The sequence below is a fragment of the Rhinichthys klamathensis genome, unplaced genomic scaffold, assembly GCF_029890125.1.
Source record: "Rhinichthys klamathensis goyatoka isolate OS25496 unplaced genomic scaffold, OSU_Roscu_1.1 h1tg000068l_1, whole genome shotgun sequence".
NCBI classification, from domain to species: domain Eukaryota; kingdom Metazoa; phylum Chordata; class Actinopteri; order Cypriniformes; family Leuciscidae; genus Rhinichthys; species Rhinichthys klamathensis.
The window spans coordinates 6,321,432-6,337,315 of NW_026606611.1; the positions used below are offsets into that span (position 1 = coordinate 6,321,432).

The 15,884-nt window shown below is 36.0% G+C and overlaps 1 protein-coding gene across 4 annotated transcripts in view; it reads left to right on the forward strand.

Moving 5' to 3' along the window:
• The window catches only part of arap3 (ArfGAP with RhoGAP domain, ankyrin repeat and PH domain 3), a 33,302-nt gene extending 17,802 nt beyond the window's left edge, over window positions 1-15,500 (forward strand). For 2 of the 4 annotated variants that reach the window (XM_056250359.1, XM_056250361.1), the window contains exons 12-34: window positions 148-233; window positions 366-548; window positions 2,660-2,801; window positions 3,326-3,430; window positions 4,213-4,366; window positions 4,480-4,582; window positions 4,660-4,855; window positions 4,973-5,036; window positions 5,900-6,063; window positions 6,158-6,370; window positions 7,056-7,161; window positions 7,237-7,384; window positions 7,756-7,824; window positions 7,936-8,010; window positions 8,444-8,561; window positions 8,704-8,832; window positions 9,582-9,718; window positions 9,809-9,891; window positions 9,985-10,020; window positions 10,243-10,306; window positions 10,389-10,532; window positions 10,634-10,672; window positions 14,265-15,500. In XM_056250359.1, the coding sequence (XP_056106334.1) occupies window positions 148-233; window positions 366-548; window positions 2,660-2,801; window positions 3,326-3,430; window positions 4,213-4,366; window positions 4,480-4,582; window positions 4,660-4,855; window positions 4,973-5,036; window positions 5,900-6,063; window positions 6,158-6,370; window positions 7,056-7,161; window positions 7,237-7,384; window positions 7,756-7,824; window positions 7,936-8,010; window positions 8,444-8,561; window positions 8,704-8,832; window positions 9,582-9,718; window positions 9,809-9,891; window positions 9,985-10,020; window positions 10,243-10,306; window positions 10,389-10,532; window positions 10,634-10,672; window positions 14,265-14,675 (2,969 nt within the window). In that variant the 3' untranslated portion in view covers window positions 14,676-15,500. Of the gene's footprint in view, window positions 1-147; window positions 234-365; window positions 549-2,659; window positions 2,802-3,325; window positions 3,431-4,209; window positions 4,367-4,479; window positions 4,583-4,659; window positions 4,856-4,972; window positions 5,037-5,899; window positions 6,064-6,157; window positions 6,371-7,055; window positions 7,162-7,236; window positions 7,385-7,755; window positions 7,825-7,935; window positions 8,011-8,443; window positions 8,562-8,703; window positions 8,833-9,581; window positions 9,719-9,808; window positions 9,892-9,984; window positions 10,021-10,242; window positions 10,307-10,388; window positions 10,533-10,633; window positions 10,673-14,264 lie in introns of all 4 variants that reach the window. The other 2 variants (XM_056250360.1, XM_056250362.1) reach the window with 2 other exon arrangements.
• The last annotated feature ends 384 nt before the right edge of the window (window positions 15,501-15,884 follow it).

Genomic DNA, 15,884 nt, shown 5'->3' on the forward strand with positions numbered 1-15,884 from the left:
TTTGAGAGTTCATATGAGGTCCTCCGTGCTGTAAACTGCAGGTAAATGTGGCTCAGAGGCACCATATCAGGAAGTCTTTATGGGACAAACAGAATGAATGGTGCGTGGAGAGTGATGTGGTGCCTCTTTTGTTCTGTCTGCCTGCAGGCCAGCATCGAAGTCTTGGCACAATGGTGTCGAAAGTGCAAAGTCTGAAACTGGACACCAGTGTGTGGAGCAATGAGATCGTTCAGGTAGGGGTTGCCGTGAGGTTTTTATTTTTTTCTTCAGTGAAATGATCCTTATATTCCAGTTGATCCCCCATGATTGTACTACACTGTCTTTTACAAATAAGGCCAAGATGAACTATTATGCTTATGTTCTAGCTCTTCATAATGCTTGGCAACGATAGAGCGAATGAATTCTGGGCAGCAAGACTTCCTGTGACCGAGGAGCTGGACTGTGATGCCTCCCCAGAACAGCGGAGAGAGTTTATCACCCACAAATATAAAGAAGGCAGATATCGCCACCCTCATCCCAGTTTCAGCACCCAAGAGGAACTTCTTAAGGTAAAGGATAAACCCTTTGCACTTACAGGGGACAGATTATGCAAAAAGAAAAGAGATGAGCATGACATATCAATATCTATTTAACAAATTGGAGTTATTGCTCATTTCACATTTAAAGAGGTTAACCAATCATAACAGAGATTATTTATATATAGAAGTCTTTAAAAGTAGTACAGAACCAAATAATTAAAAAAAAGCCCCTTAAAGAGGCCTTTGCAAAAATAAAAAATCTACAAACTTTCATGTGCGCACAAGAAACTTTTGCGTGCTCACGATAAAACATCCGCATGCTCACGAGAATCTATTGCGTGCGCACAAGAAACTTTTCACGAACACTGGATTTTTTTGCATGCTCACGCGTTACAATTTCCGCTTTGTCTACTATAACCTATTTCCTTTGTGCATCACTGCCATTTTACTATGTAGAAAACGAAAGTATGAATGCACATGAATTATTAAAGATCTATTTGCTCAAAATGTGTTTTTTGTTAGAGCAGTATATCTCTAATATCACGGCCTTATGTCTGCTTTTACTCTGATGGCGCAATACGTCTGTGTGCATTGTTCTATACGTCAAGTTCAAGACTGGTACAAAAAAGTGATCAATTTGCTTTTGTTGGGACAGTATGTCATATTTCAAGGCCTTATGTCGGCTTTAACGAATTTAACTCTGTTGTCGGAGAAAGTTTAATGGTTCATAAAAAAAACATTGGTACAGTAAAAGTGATAAATTTGGATTTTGTTTGAGCAGTATTTATGTTGTCCCATATAAAACTTTTTACTGTACCAATATCTTTTATTTGGCAATTAATGTACTAAAATTTTGTATTTCACAAGATTGAAACACCCTTTATTAAACCACTTTGTTGGATTTAACGCATCCTTACAGTTGACGGAGAAATGCTGATTTTCTTCATTCAATTCTAACAACGCTTATTGCGAGCATAGCCATAGACATAAAGGACTATAAAGCGCTGTGTTATATATCTTTATCAATTCATACGCATCCATACTCTCGTTTACTTCATAGTAAAATGGCAGTGATGCACAAAGGAAATAGGTTTTAGTAGCCTATACATAAACTGGAAACTGTCAATTCTTGTGCTCATGAAATAGTTTCTCGTTTGCTCGCAAAAAAGTTTCTTGTGCACATGTGAAAGTATGTGTGTGTGTGTGTGTGTGTGTGTATATATATATATATATATATTTGCAAATGTCTGTTTAGGGGCTCTGTACAAATGTCTTATTTTATTTCACGTCTTATTTTATTTCAGGTTTTATGTTGTTATTGTTTATTTTATTTAGCATTTTAATAATAATGATGGTATTAATAATATTTATTACTACTACTACTACTTCTACTACTACTAATTATTATTATTATTATTATGTGAAATTAATCTTAAAGTCATGAGCATTTTTATATAGTAAATAAACATTGTTCTCAATAATGCTTAGTAATCATGAATGATAGGAAAGGCCATGGAAAAGTCAAGGGAATTCATTGTTCAAAAATGTGGAAATCATATATCCTTGCTAAGAGTCAGCAGTGTCTGAAGCCTTTGTGTAAACCGTGTGCAGATGTCCATACAGGTCTTTTGCAGAGATAACAGTAAGCGAATGTTTTAAGTGCCAAATAACTTCAACATCTTTGCACAATAAATGCGTTTCCCCTTCCTCTTCTGCAATAAACCCTTGATTTTGAAATACACACAATACTTCCTTAAGTGAGAGCTGCTGTGAACTATAGCAGTGGCCATTTCTCTGTGTAATAGCTAGGCTTCAAAAGAAAACTTTTAGATCAGTCCCCACTGGGGCAGTGAGGACATCCTGTCTTAATATAGCCAGAGCCATCTAAGTATTTTGCCAGCGGTCAAGCCAAGATTAGTGTGTATTATTCTTTCTCAGGACTTTACCAAGGCCATCTTTTGTGTATTTGGGCTACCTATAAGTGATGCATGTGCTGTGAATTGTAAATAATTAAGAAAGCTAATAAAAGGACTGCAATGAATAGATGGATTTTTTGGAAGAAGCTTTGAATGTCCTTTGGCTGAATGTGCTATTAGCAGTGCATTTGTTTAAGTGTGTGTGCGTATGTGGTCTGCCTGCAGGCGCTGTGCACCGCCGTGACCGAGCAGAACCTCCTGAAGACAGTCACTCAGATTTTTGCGGAAGCTGAGGCCGTTCGACTCGCTGACGCTAATGGAAACGTTAAGCGCCTGTCCCCACATTACTCATACACACAGTCTGCAGGTATGATAGAGTCCTTTCCAGTACTTCACTACAGCCATATTTCTTAAAGGTGAAGTTTGTAATTGAATTGGTACCAAACGGAACTCAAATGATCTAAATCCCAACAACAACAACACAAATCCAGACAGTTCTTTTAAAATTCTTTCTCCATGTTGCCAATGCTTTATATGTATGTTTCTCTGTACTTTAGAAAGCCTTGTAATTTTGGTCCTAGCATTTGTTGATAGCTGATTTATGATTCTTTTTTTTCTTCTTCTATATAGTCTATTGTATTTGGACACACTAATCAATTTCCTGCTAAACAGATTATTACAGGTTATCCTGCCCCAAACTCAAGGCATTGGTTGAGCCATAAGCGAACACGTCAGACCACTCAGTTTTGAAAATGCGCCACAGGGGAAAGTTAACCTATGAAAAGTTGACTTATATTTACTATATAAAATGACATACTTCACCTTTAATATATGAAAAATGTGTGAAATGCAAGAAGTGTGAAGTATCAAACTGTAATTTTCTGGATTTAGATTCCTGTGTCTATGATGAGATCATGCAGCCCATCCTGTACTCCGGATACCTCTACAAGTCAGGCTCCTTGAACAAAGGGACATTATCCCGCAGAACCAGAGACGGTAGGCGACTGTGTGACAAAAACAAGCCTTGGCAGAGATTTAGGAGCCGAATGTACCTCTGCAGTATAAGTAAAGCTGTTCAGTACATCAAAATGTTGTGTATTGTTAAGGTGCACAAAGTAATTAAAAATCATTACAAAAGTTATGATACATTAAAAAGTTTTTTTTTATAAGAAATTAATACTTATAATCAGCAAAAATACATGAAATTGATCAACAGTGACAGTAAAATCATTTTTATTATAAAATATTTCTACTTCAAATAAATGCTGTTCTTTTGAACTTTCTATTCATCAAAGAATCCATACAAATATTTATACAAAAATATTAAGTAACACAAGTTAGACATTTTTCTTCAGCATATAAACATCTCTGAAGGATCATGTGACACTGAAGACTTGAGTAATGATGCTGAAAATTCAGCGTTGCCATCACAGGAATAAATTACATTAATTTTTAAAATATATTCAAATATAAAACAGTTATTTTCGACTGTAATAATATTTCACAATATTAATGTTTTCACTGTATATTTGAGCCTTCGTGAAGATTTTAAAATGATACTTAAACGGTAGCGCAAGTGGCTTCATGATAACCACCTGATCACTGATTCAAAACAACAGTGGTCTTGAACTTTAGACTGACATCTAATACAAAAAATACAGAAAAAAAAAATACTTTTTGTATATTTAATTGCTACTGGTATACATTCAGAATGTTATATTCAGTTTGTTGCAGGTTTGTTTGTTTTTAATTACATTTTTGGTTTTATTTTTTAGCAGATTTTCAAAAGTACTGGTGTTCGGTGGAGAAGTCTATTCTCTTCTACGAGTCTGACAGATGTCATGAGCCCAGTATGAAGATCAATGTGAAAGACATCATCTGTTTAGGAGTTAACAGGCCAGATTCCAGCAACAACAGCGGCTTTATTGACAAGTGGGTGTCACTGCATAACAGAACATCCTTCAGGACACTTTCAGATTTAGAAATGGTCATCGCATCTTGCATCATAACATTTATAACAATCTGATTCTTGTTGTTCCTTTCAGATTTCGATACACTTTTGAACTTTACTTAACATCTGATAAACTGATTCAGTTTGGCTTGGAGACTCGAGAGGCTTTGCATAGTTGGGCGAAAGCGATAGGGAAGGTAAATATTAATCGGTCGCAAGATATATCTTGTCACATCAGTGCATTAGATCTCACCTCGGTTTTGCTCTCTGACAGGCCACCACACCTCTCAGCTGTCACTGCCTGCTGGCGCGAGAGTTCGAGCGAGTGGGCGTACTGCGCTACAAGGCCATGCTAGACCCGCAGTGGAAAGAAGGCTTCTTTGTTCTGCAGAAGTCCAACCTGTTCATATGCCCTGGAAATGATGGAGCCGCTGAGGATATTATAAACCTGAAACGCCTACAGGAGCTCAGTGAGTCTGTTAGCTAAATCACTGATATGATATTTCAGAGAAAACAAGTCAGCTCCTTTATTAATCCTCGTGGATAAATTTAGCAATGTATTTATCCGTCTTTGTCTTGGGTTCAAGGCATTGCATCAGAAACGGAGAACCATGAGAAGAAGGACATTCTGGTTCTTGTTGAGAAAGGAAGGTGGGTCTTTGACTTCTATTAATGCTCATTTTAAGCCAAATTAAACTTATTTCCTTTTTTTTAAAGTGCCCTTATTATGCTTTTTTCGAATATTACCTTTCATGTAGTGTGTAATAAAGGTCTGCAGAGTTTAAAAGATTAAAGTGCAGAGAAATGAGTTATTGTCTCCCAAAAGAAAGAACCGATTCTGAACTGCCTGAAACGAGTCGTCAGTAATTCCAGTCTTCTTGCAAAGACATACGTAGGTTTTTAATAAATTTGCATAATGCCAGCCTATGGTCTTCATTAGCTGTCCATGAACAACATCTATTTTGACCCTCAAACACTGTAGCTGTAGCTGAGGCCTGGAAGAGTTTGGTTCATGTTGTCAACATGTCGAGAAGACGCTGTTTTCTGCGCTGGGAAAGCAAATCCACTTTGCATGGATGAGGACTCAGGCTCGAATTGATTCGTGAAAACTGACCCCATCGCTACTGTTCGTATGCTTGTGTATCAAGTGCTGAGGAAGCTTCCGCAGACGAAATTTAAATATAGTAATAGCGTTTTGTTTCTGACATGCGCTGTAAGCAGTAGACCAATCACAACAGACTGGGCCGTCTGACCAATCAGAGCAGAGTTGGCTTTCGGAAAGGAGGGGTTTAGAGAGACTGATTCCTTTATCAAACAGTTTCAGACAATGAGAGAAAAGAGGTGATGCTCCAATGTATATTAACGTGTTTTTTGACCTTGGATGCATCTAAACCTATTTTAGGAGACCTTTTAAGTTGCGTAATATGGGCACTTTAATACATGTCCCTAATTGCAAATGATTGCATGTTATTGAAGAAAAAGTCCCACTAAAAAAAGAATGACTGTGCTTGCAGGACTCTGCATCTGCAGGGCATGGGCAGGACCGATTTCTCCCTGTGGTACGCAGACATCCAGAAGTCTGCGGGAGGGAAGGGAAACAACCTTAAAGACCAGCAGCTCAGCAGAAATGACATCCCCATCATTGTAGACAGTTGCATTGCATTCATAACACAGTATGGTGAGAAGATGATGTATTCATGTGCTTTATATTATATTCCCTGGGCTATAACATTAACATTAGAATCCAACTGATGTATAACTCTCTTACACAGGTCTGGGCCATGAGGGTATATACAGGAAAAATGGTGCAAAATCCAGAATCAAGCTTTTGATTGAAGAATTTCGTAGGGATGCCCGTAATGTGAAGCTACGCATTGGAGATAACTTCATAGAGGACGTGACGGATGTACTGAAGAGGTTCTTTCGGGAGATTGATGATCCCATATTCATGGCTGATCTTCACCCCTTCTGGAGGGAAGCTGCCAGTTAGTACAGTAAACTGCATTTAAATCTTTAAACAAAGAAGATTGATCAATATTATGGGTTATTTTCAGCATAATGTCTATGACGTGAATCTGTGGCATGCTTACTTTACTATTGCAAACGATAATTTTGATGGAACATACACCGCTGTGCAAAAGTTTTGGGTTTTTAAAATGTTTTATTTGCTGCATTTATTTGATCGAAATACAGTAAAACAGTAATGTCAAATATTATTACCATTTAAAAATGTTTTCGGATTAAATATATTGAAAAATGTCATTTATTCCTGTGATTGCAAAGCTGAATTTTCAGCATTACTCCAGTCTTCAGTCACATGATCCTTCAGAAATCATTCTAATATGATGATTTCATGCTTGAGAAACATTTATTATAATAAAACATTATTATTGTCTGTTGACCCCAACATTTTTAATGAATTGGTAACTTAGCCAGATGTTCTTCCACCTGAAAAAGACAAATAAAAAAAGTTGTGGAATTCATCTAAATGGTTTAACGATATTACAAGGTTCACATTGTATGTGTATTGTTAAATGTAAGTATATAACAAAAAATGGATTTCACAACCATAAAGTTGAAAACAACCCAGAATATTCAAATAACTGACAACACAGATACTGTATTTTGGATAGTTTGTGCTGTCTCAGTGATTTCTCATACTATATTCAGAGATACCTCTAAAGGCACAGCGCTTGGACCGATACAAAGAGCTGATTCGAGGTTTACCACGGGTCAACAGGACTACTTTAGCAGCACTCATCAGTCATCTCTACAGGTGAGTCTTCATTCTGATTCAGGTCTGTTTTTGTAATTATGTCAACTCTTATACGCTGTCTCTTCCTCTTTTTAGGGTACAGAAGTGTGCTGATCTGAATCAGATGTGCACTAAGAACTTGTCTCTGCTGTTTGCACCCAGTCTGTTTCAGACTGATGGAAAAGGAGAACATGAGGTCAAAATCATAGAAGACCTCATTGATAACTATCTGTATATATTTGATGTAAGTGGATAACTTCATGGCATGATATTATAAGATATAATATGACATTTTACTGTGTTAAAGACCTTTGCAAAAAAAGTGCTGTGGTGCAGTTATACGGTAATATCAGATGACGATACAGTAGCTAAGTACTTTGATATATCATATACAATGTAACTGAATTAATTTTGAATATCGTGCAATTCATTCAAAGAATACCATAATTATACGGTGGTACAAAAAAAACCCACAAAAATATATGGTAGTACCATTGTACATTTGGTACTTTTTGTGGAATTTAGTTTAGTTTGAATATGAATAATTTTTGTTAATAATTGTTTTGTCTTTTTTTTTTTTTTAAATGTGTTTTGTGTGTGTGTGTGTTTGATCAGATTGATGAAGAGCATCAAACTCAGATTGAACTGGAAATCAGTTTGATAACCACTTGGAGAGACACGCAGGTAGAGCTATTTATATGTAATATTTTGTAATATGTTTTCTTTCTCTTCCTATCTCTCTTTAATATATTATAAATTATTACTACTATTATATATCTTTTCTTTTTCTTGTAGCTCTCACAGGCAGGGGACTTGATTATTGAAGTTTATCTGGAAGAAAAAATACCAGATTGCTGCATCACTTTGAAAGTAAGGGATCATGTTTGAAAAAATGATAAATGCACTTGTGTGTGTATGTGTGTGTGTGTGTGTGTATATATATGAAGACGACTTCTTTCAGAAAATATGTGATATGTTGTGATGAATTTCTAAAAATAAAACTTTAATGTAAAATATTTGAACCAATTTTTCAGTTCTACATTGTGCCAATTTTGTTTTTAAATGTACACATATTCCTTATTATTATGATTAGTAGTAGTAGTACACTGACTAGTATATAGATGGACTCAAAGCTAACATATATAAAATAATATTGTAGACAAATCTTTATTTCATCTTTAGAGAAGTCTGCTTCATGTCTGTATGTGACTGATTTTTTTGACTGAGAGTTGCTGTTGCACAAAATTACCACATGGTGGCAGATTGAAACCATTATTGCAAACCCGTATGTGTCTCTCCACAGGTGTCCCCCACTATGTGTGCTGAGGAGCTGACCAATCAGGTGCTGTATATGAGAAATATTCCTCCAGGGGAAAAAGACGTGTGGATGACCTTTGAGGCCATTGAGGAAGGAGAGCTGGGTAAAAACAAAATACACCCCAATTTGCATAAGCACAAGTTTACTTTGTTCACTACTAAAATTAGGAGGAAACAGCAGAGCAATCAATGTTTTTTTAAGGCTGGGTAAAAACAGTATATAAATGCAGGATGTCATTTCTATAGAGCGACCTCTTCACCCCAAAGAGAAGGTTCTGGAACAAGCTCTACAGTGGTGTAAAATGGCCGATCCCAGTTCGGCATATCTGGTGGTGAAGAAGGTGCCTAGAGGAGAAGCTATAGACATTTTCACAGGTGAAAGCATACTTCTTTCAGAGAATATAATGAAGTGTTGTGATGAATGTATTTCAAAATGAAAACCTAAGTTTAAAATATTTGAACCAATTTTCCAGTTCTGCATTGTGACAATTTTTTTTTATGTACACATATTCAATATAATCTCTCCACTAATTTGAGGTCATATAATGTATAGAAATTTGTACTTTTCAAAAGTTTGGGGTAGATGGTATTTTTTTTTTAATGTTTTTGAAAGTGTCTTATGTTCACCAAGGCTGCATTTATGTGATCAAAAATACAGTAAAAACAGTAAAATTTTTAGATATTACAATTTACATATACTGTTTTCTGTTTTACTATATATTTAAAATCTAATTTATTATTGTGCAAAGCTGAATCATATATATATATATATATATATATATATATATATATATATATGATTCAGCTTTGCACAAGAATAAATTAGATTTAAAAATATAGTAAAACAGTAAATGCAAATTGTTGCATCCTTGTAAAATAATTTTCTCTCTGTCTAACATTCACAAGATTGGGATTTTTTTTAGTGTATACAAGAATTACAAAAAAAATTATTATTAATAAAAAAGATACAATATAGCATGACGGTTATTACTACACATCATCCAAACACAAAACTCTAAAACCATATTTTGTCACATAAACAACACTAACTGCATATTTTGCTCTCTGTATTGTTGTTGGTTTTTGACCTTGTAACTAGTGTATCTCTGTGTTGTGGGTTGCAGCCTATAAGAGTGAGATTGTGAAGTCTGGAGTACTGAAGTGTCGGGAAGAGCCGCCCAAACTCTTGCAAGGAAACAAATTCCAGGAGCGATCATTCCAAATTAAAGACCACAGACTACTCCTGCTAAAGGACAAAAAGGTGTGTGTACAGTTCATTATCAGCTCCTAGATAAAAGCCCATTACAGAAGACGGTGAACTGAACATGTCAGCGTCTTTCCCACATCACAGAGCAACAAGCCTGAGAAAGAGTGGCAACTGAAAACCTTGAAGATTTACATGGGGATCAGAAAGAAGTTAAAGCCACCAACAAAGTAAGATGCACGCTTCACAATTCTGCTTTTAGATCAAATTAACATATCAGTGAACCTTACAAAATTTGAAATAACGAGTGCATTTGTTTGCAGATGGGGATTAACGGTAATGCTGGATAAACAGCAATTGTAAGTATTATTTAAGTGTGTGTGTCTGTGACTGTGTGTCAACCAATTTCGAGAAATACATTTGCTTTGGTTCAAATCCCAAAAAATTGGGGTCGTGGCTTAGTGACCATGTGAAAATGTGGGTCCCATGGCCAAACCAGTTGAGAACCACTGCTATAGGCTTTATAGAAAGTGTCTATTTATAGCTACACTTAACCATAATCGCTCTCCTTGACCTCACAGGTACCTTAGCTGTTCCTGTGAAACTGAGTTATGGGACTGGATGACTAATTTACTAAAAGCACAGGTACAGCACATTTTAAACTGAACATATCTGTACATTCATTAACATTTCAAAGGCGTAATTTAACAATAACGTCCTCCCTCAGAACGATGACCTGCGGCCACCCGTGATGAGACGGCACTCTTCCTCTGACATTTCCAAGCAGAAGTTTGGCACCATGCCTCTAGTGCCCATCAGAGGAGAGGAGAGCAACACCAACTCCACCATGCTCTCCGCCAACCAGACTCTGGTAGAACACAACAGCGTCCTCTAGTGGCTCGGTGCATGTCATGCTTGCTTGTTTTTGCTTTGAGATTTAGCTTTTTTTTTTTTCTTTGTGTGTTTTTGCAGAGAAAGCTTCACACCAGAAGAGCACTCTCAATGTTCTTTGTAAGTATTTCTTTTTAATCTGCAGATGAATCCAATGCAGTTCATGCAATTCAGTTTTCACACCTTTGTATGCAAGGAAGTTTGTTGCCATTTGTTCAATATGGTTAGTCACAATTACTCCGATTACAGTGGCTGGTCAAAATGTAAAAGTAGGAGGAGGTTTGAAAAGTATCAAATGACCTTTGCATTTAACAAGCGCTCAAAAGTTTAGGAGTGCACTCTACAAAATAGCCTATACTTAATTTAGGAACTCCCTTTGACTTCCTCGCTCCTTCCCCCTCATTCCTGTTGGGAAACCAGGGTTTCCTGGTATGACAGGATGCGTTTGTGGGAAGAATGCTTCTACTGCATTGTTCTGCAACTGTAGCCTTGAGGGAGGGCAGGGAGTTTTGGGAAAGTGCTGCAGCCTCTGGTGTGTCCCTGCCCAAAAGCTTTCGCAAGCAAATTGTCCGCGGGCTTCATGCTTTTGTCCTCGATGTATTCGGCAATTATCTTGATGCTGTTGCTCTGATACTGAGACAAAAGTTTAAACTCAAAAAAGGAAGGAACTTGTTTTGAACATTGTTGAGGGGTGATCACTTTCTGTGCATGCCCCGCTAACCACAAATACCTGTGTTCGCATAATGGTAGATCATCTAAGCAGATATCTGGCAGATTAGGTATTTTCATGAGATAATAGTCACTAGTGTGTTCGGAACCCGTATGTTTAAGATGTAGTTCCTGTTATCTTCTCGTTTAAGAGAATGATTTGCTTTGGAACAAGGAAATCAGCTCATAAGCTTACTTGTATTTTATAAAGAGATAGCTTTAAAAGTTTGTCTGTATGGATGAGCTATACATTCAGAGCTGTTGTGAAATAGCAGAGAATAAATATTTATTTATTATTTAATCATTTACAATAGTTATAGCATAAATTTTTTTTTTTTAAATAGTAATAAATAATTAAATAATTAAAATGTTCATATAATAGTATATTCACTATATTTTATTATGGCAAATTTAAAGTAATTATAGATGTAATGCCATATAATAAGCCATAGTAATATGATGATTAGTAGTAGTGGTAGTGTAATATTATAAGGTCCATAGTATATTCACAATATAATATGGCTCATTTAATATATTACAAAATGCAATGTCATACTATAATAATAATAATAATATATTTTATAGTTTATATATTATAATTATTATTATGTGATTATATACAGATCCTTCTAAAAAATTAGCATATTGTGATAAAGTTCATTATTTTCCATAATGTAATGATAAAAATTTAACTTTCATATATTTTAGATTCATTGCACACCAACTGAAATATTTCAGGTCTTTTATTGTTTTAATACTGATGATTTTGGCATACAGCTCATGAAAACCCAAAAAATTTGCACATTTCATCCGACCAATAAACACTTTTAAAAGTGTTTTTAATACAAAAAAAAAAAAGTCACCCTTCAAATAATTATGTTCAGTTATGCACTCAATAGTCAATACTTGGTCGGGAATCCTTTTACAGAAATGACTGCTTCAATGCGGCGTGGCATGGAGGCAATCAGCCTGTGGCACTGCTGAGGTGTTATTGAGGCCCAGGATGCTTCGATAGCGGCCTTAAGCTCATCTAGAGTGTTGGGTCTTGCGTCTCTCAACTTTCTCTTCACAATATCCCACAGATTCTCTATGGGGTTCAGGTCAGGAGAGTTGGCAGGCCAATTGAGCACAGTAATACCATGGTCAGTAAACCATTTACCAGTGGTTTTGGCACTGTGAGCAGGTGCCAGGTCATGCTGAAAAATGAAATCTTCATCTCCATAAAGCTTTTCAGCAGATGGAAGCATGAAGTGCTCCCAAATCTCCTGATAGCTAGCTGCATTGACCCTGCCCTTGATAAAACACAGTGCACCAACACCAGCAGCTGACATGGCACCCCAGACCATCACTGACTGTGGGTACTTGACACTGGACTTCAGGCATTTTGGCATTTCCTTCTCCCCAGTCTTCCTCCAGACTCTGGCACCTTGATTTCCGAATGACATGCAAAACTGAGCAACAGTCCAGTGCTGCTTCTCTGTAGCCCAGGTCAGGCGCTTCTGCCGCTGCTTCTGGTTCAAAAGTGGCTTGACCTGGGGAATGCGGCACCTGTAGCCCATTTCCTGCACACGCCTGTGCACGGTGGCTCTGGATGTTTCTACTCCAGACTCAGTCCACTGCTTCCGCAGGTCCCACCAAGGTCTGGAATCGGTCCTTCTCCACAATCTTCCTCAGGGTCCGGTCACCTCTTCTCGTTGTGCAGCGTTTTTTGCCACAATTTTTCCTTCCCACAGACTTCCCACTGAGGTGCCTTGATACAGCACTCTGGGAACAGCCTATTTGTTCAGAAATTTCTTTCTGTCTTACCCTCTTGCTTGAGGGTGTTAATGATGGCCTTCTGGACAGCAGTCAGGTCGGCAGTCTTACCCATGATTGCGGTTTTGAGTAATGAAACAGGCTGGGAGTTTTTAAAAGCCTCAGGAATCTTTTGCAGGTGTTTAGAGTTAATTAGTTGATTCAGATGATTAGGTTAATAGCTTGTTTAGAGACGCTTTTCATGATATGCTAATTTTTTGAGACAGGAATTTTGGGTTTTCATGAGCTGTATGCCAAAATCATCAGTATTAAAACAATAAAAGACCTGAAATATTTCAGTTGATGTGCAATGAATCTAAAATATATGAAAGTTTAATTTTTATAATTACATTATGGAAAATAATGAACTTTATCACAATATGCTAATTTTTTAGAAGGACCTGTAGTATATTCACTATATTACGAAAATGTAATAATATAAAAGAGCTTAAATACTATAATAAAATTAATTAATGAAATAAAATAAGTAAAAAAAATGAAAATGTAATATCATACAACAAAACAAACAACTACAATACAATTAATAAACACAATAAAGTTATTAATAAAATGATTCAAATGAAGTAGTGTAATATTATAAGGTCCATATAATTATACACAATATAATATAATGGCTCATTTAATATATTGAAAAACTTAACGTCTTACTATAATAATAATAATAATATATTTATAGTTTATATTATTATGTGATATTATAAGGTTAATACAATAGTATATTCACTACATTATGAAAATGTAATAATATAAAAGAGCTTAAATAGCATAATAAAACAAATATAATAAAATAAAGGAATAATAAAAAAATACGAAAGTGTAATATGATACGACTACAAAAAACTACAAAAGAATAATAAACACCAAGTTATTTATTACAATTATTAAAATTATATAATAATAATAACAATTACAGATACATGTTATTTTTGAATAGACATTAATATGATTATTATCATTATTCACTGAATAGTGTGCTCTTATGTTGCTGTTGTTTTAAGTTAAATTCAACTTATTTGTGTAGTGTTTTTCACAACTTTTATAACTACTGCTTAACTGTGGTGAAGTAATAATGGATGGCCACGTATGTGTTATTGGTTTAATAACTCAGCTCAGTGCTGTTGTGTGAAATCTGCAGATATCGTTTTGACCTCCTGCTATGCCTTGCCATCGTTCTCTTTTTCACTCTCAGCCCATGAAGATGCAGCAGGACTCGTTTGAGGAGCGCATTGAAAGCCCCGAGCCTTTGTATGAGGAGGTGGGCGACTTCGGTCTGCAGGTGCTCAAATCTTTGGAAACGAGTTTCCTGTCCAGTGCTCCTGCAGAGACCCAGGAGGTTCCCGCACGGCCCGTCAGCCTGGGACAGAGGAAGACCGCCTCCCTGGATCGCATGGTTGGGTCAAACCCACTGCACTCTCTGTCCTCCTCTGGTCAATCTCTAGACACCCTGAGCCAGGACGACTCTCTGCCCGTCCCAGGTAGGCACAGGTCACACAGATCATGTAGCCCGCAACAGGAATTGCTGTTACAGGAACTCTCCACTATGTTCTGCAAGAAACCGGAGTCTGAAGAGCAGCACAGTGCTGAGAACCTTAGAGACTAGACAAATCCCACGAGCAGTTTGCTTTGGAACTTGAAATTGCTGTTATGAAATTGCCACGTGTATCTGTTTGAAACCGACTAGTATTAAAATGACCTGTTCATTAACATAAAACATTGCTATAAAGTATTGTGCCAAAGCAGTCACTGGATTTAAGATGCAAATCTGTGCTATAATTGTTTTGTATAAATCTGTGTTGGCATGTGCATTTGTTGACTTTGTTACACTAAAACGGACCTCTCAACATTTTAACGAATTTCACTTTTTATTATTATATTTTATTGTTCTATTATTTGTACCTAAAGATAAAATGACATTTAAGTTTCACTTTGTAACCTTTTTTAAAAATGCATTTCTTGGCTCAGTAACATTGTATTTTCTCTATAACTGTAAGAAATGAGTCGTTATGCATGTAAAGCAAAGCATCTGTGGTCTGTAATACATAATCAGTGGAAAGCATTTACAGAGATATTCCAGGACTGCAGACCGATTCAATGACTACTGTATGTGTGCATTTCAGTTCTCCTGGGACCTTGACCAGATCTTTTTATATGTATACTGTTTATTATATTTATTAATTTATTTATATAGACTATTTGATATTTCTCAGTGTTTGGAAACACAGTGAAGGAACATTGTTATCAGAAGGAAGGCAATTTCTTCAATCGGACTGTAACAGTAGAGGGCAGTATAGATACAGCACATGATGTCCGCACAATCTATGGCATTTTCAATGCATAGATTTTCACTTCTCTTTACAGGCATTTATTAAAGGCATGTGCAGTTCTATAAAGTCTCATAACAAAATAAATCTGTTCTTACCCTGAATTTTTCTTCTATGTATTTCAATAAAACATTTTTGAGTGTTCTTCCAATGTATAAATTTAGTTTTTGGCACTCATTTTCCAATAGATATGAAGCACTACTGAATTCCTTACTGTTGTATAGAATTGCTTATATGATATAGTGCTAAAATGGATTTTGTATAGTATGGTATCACATGGTTTACTCCATAAGGATACTTTGATACTTACTTTTATAGTTTATAGCATAAAAAGTTTCTATGCATTGATTAATTTTGTTCATATGTACTTCTGTGTTTTTAACATTTTAAATTGAATTAGTCTAAATGTAAATGTTTTTAGCCACTGAGATCTTCGCTGGTTTATATTGAGGTCCTTGTGTGTAAAAATAAATGCAGAGGCATCAATA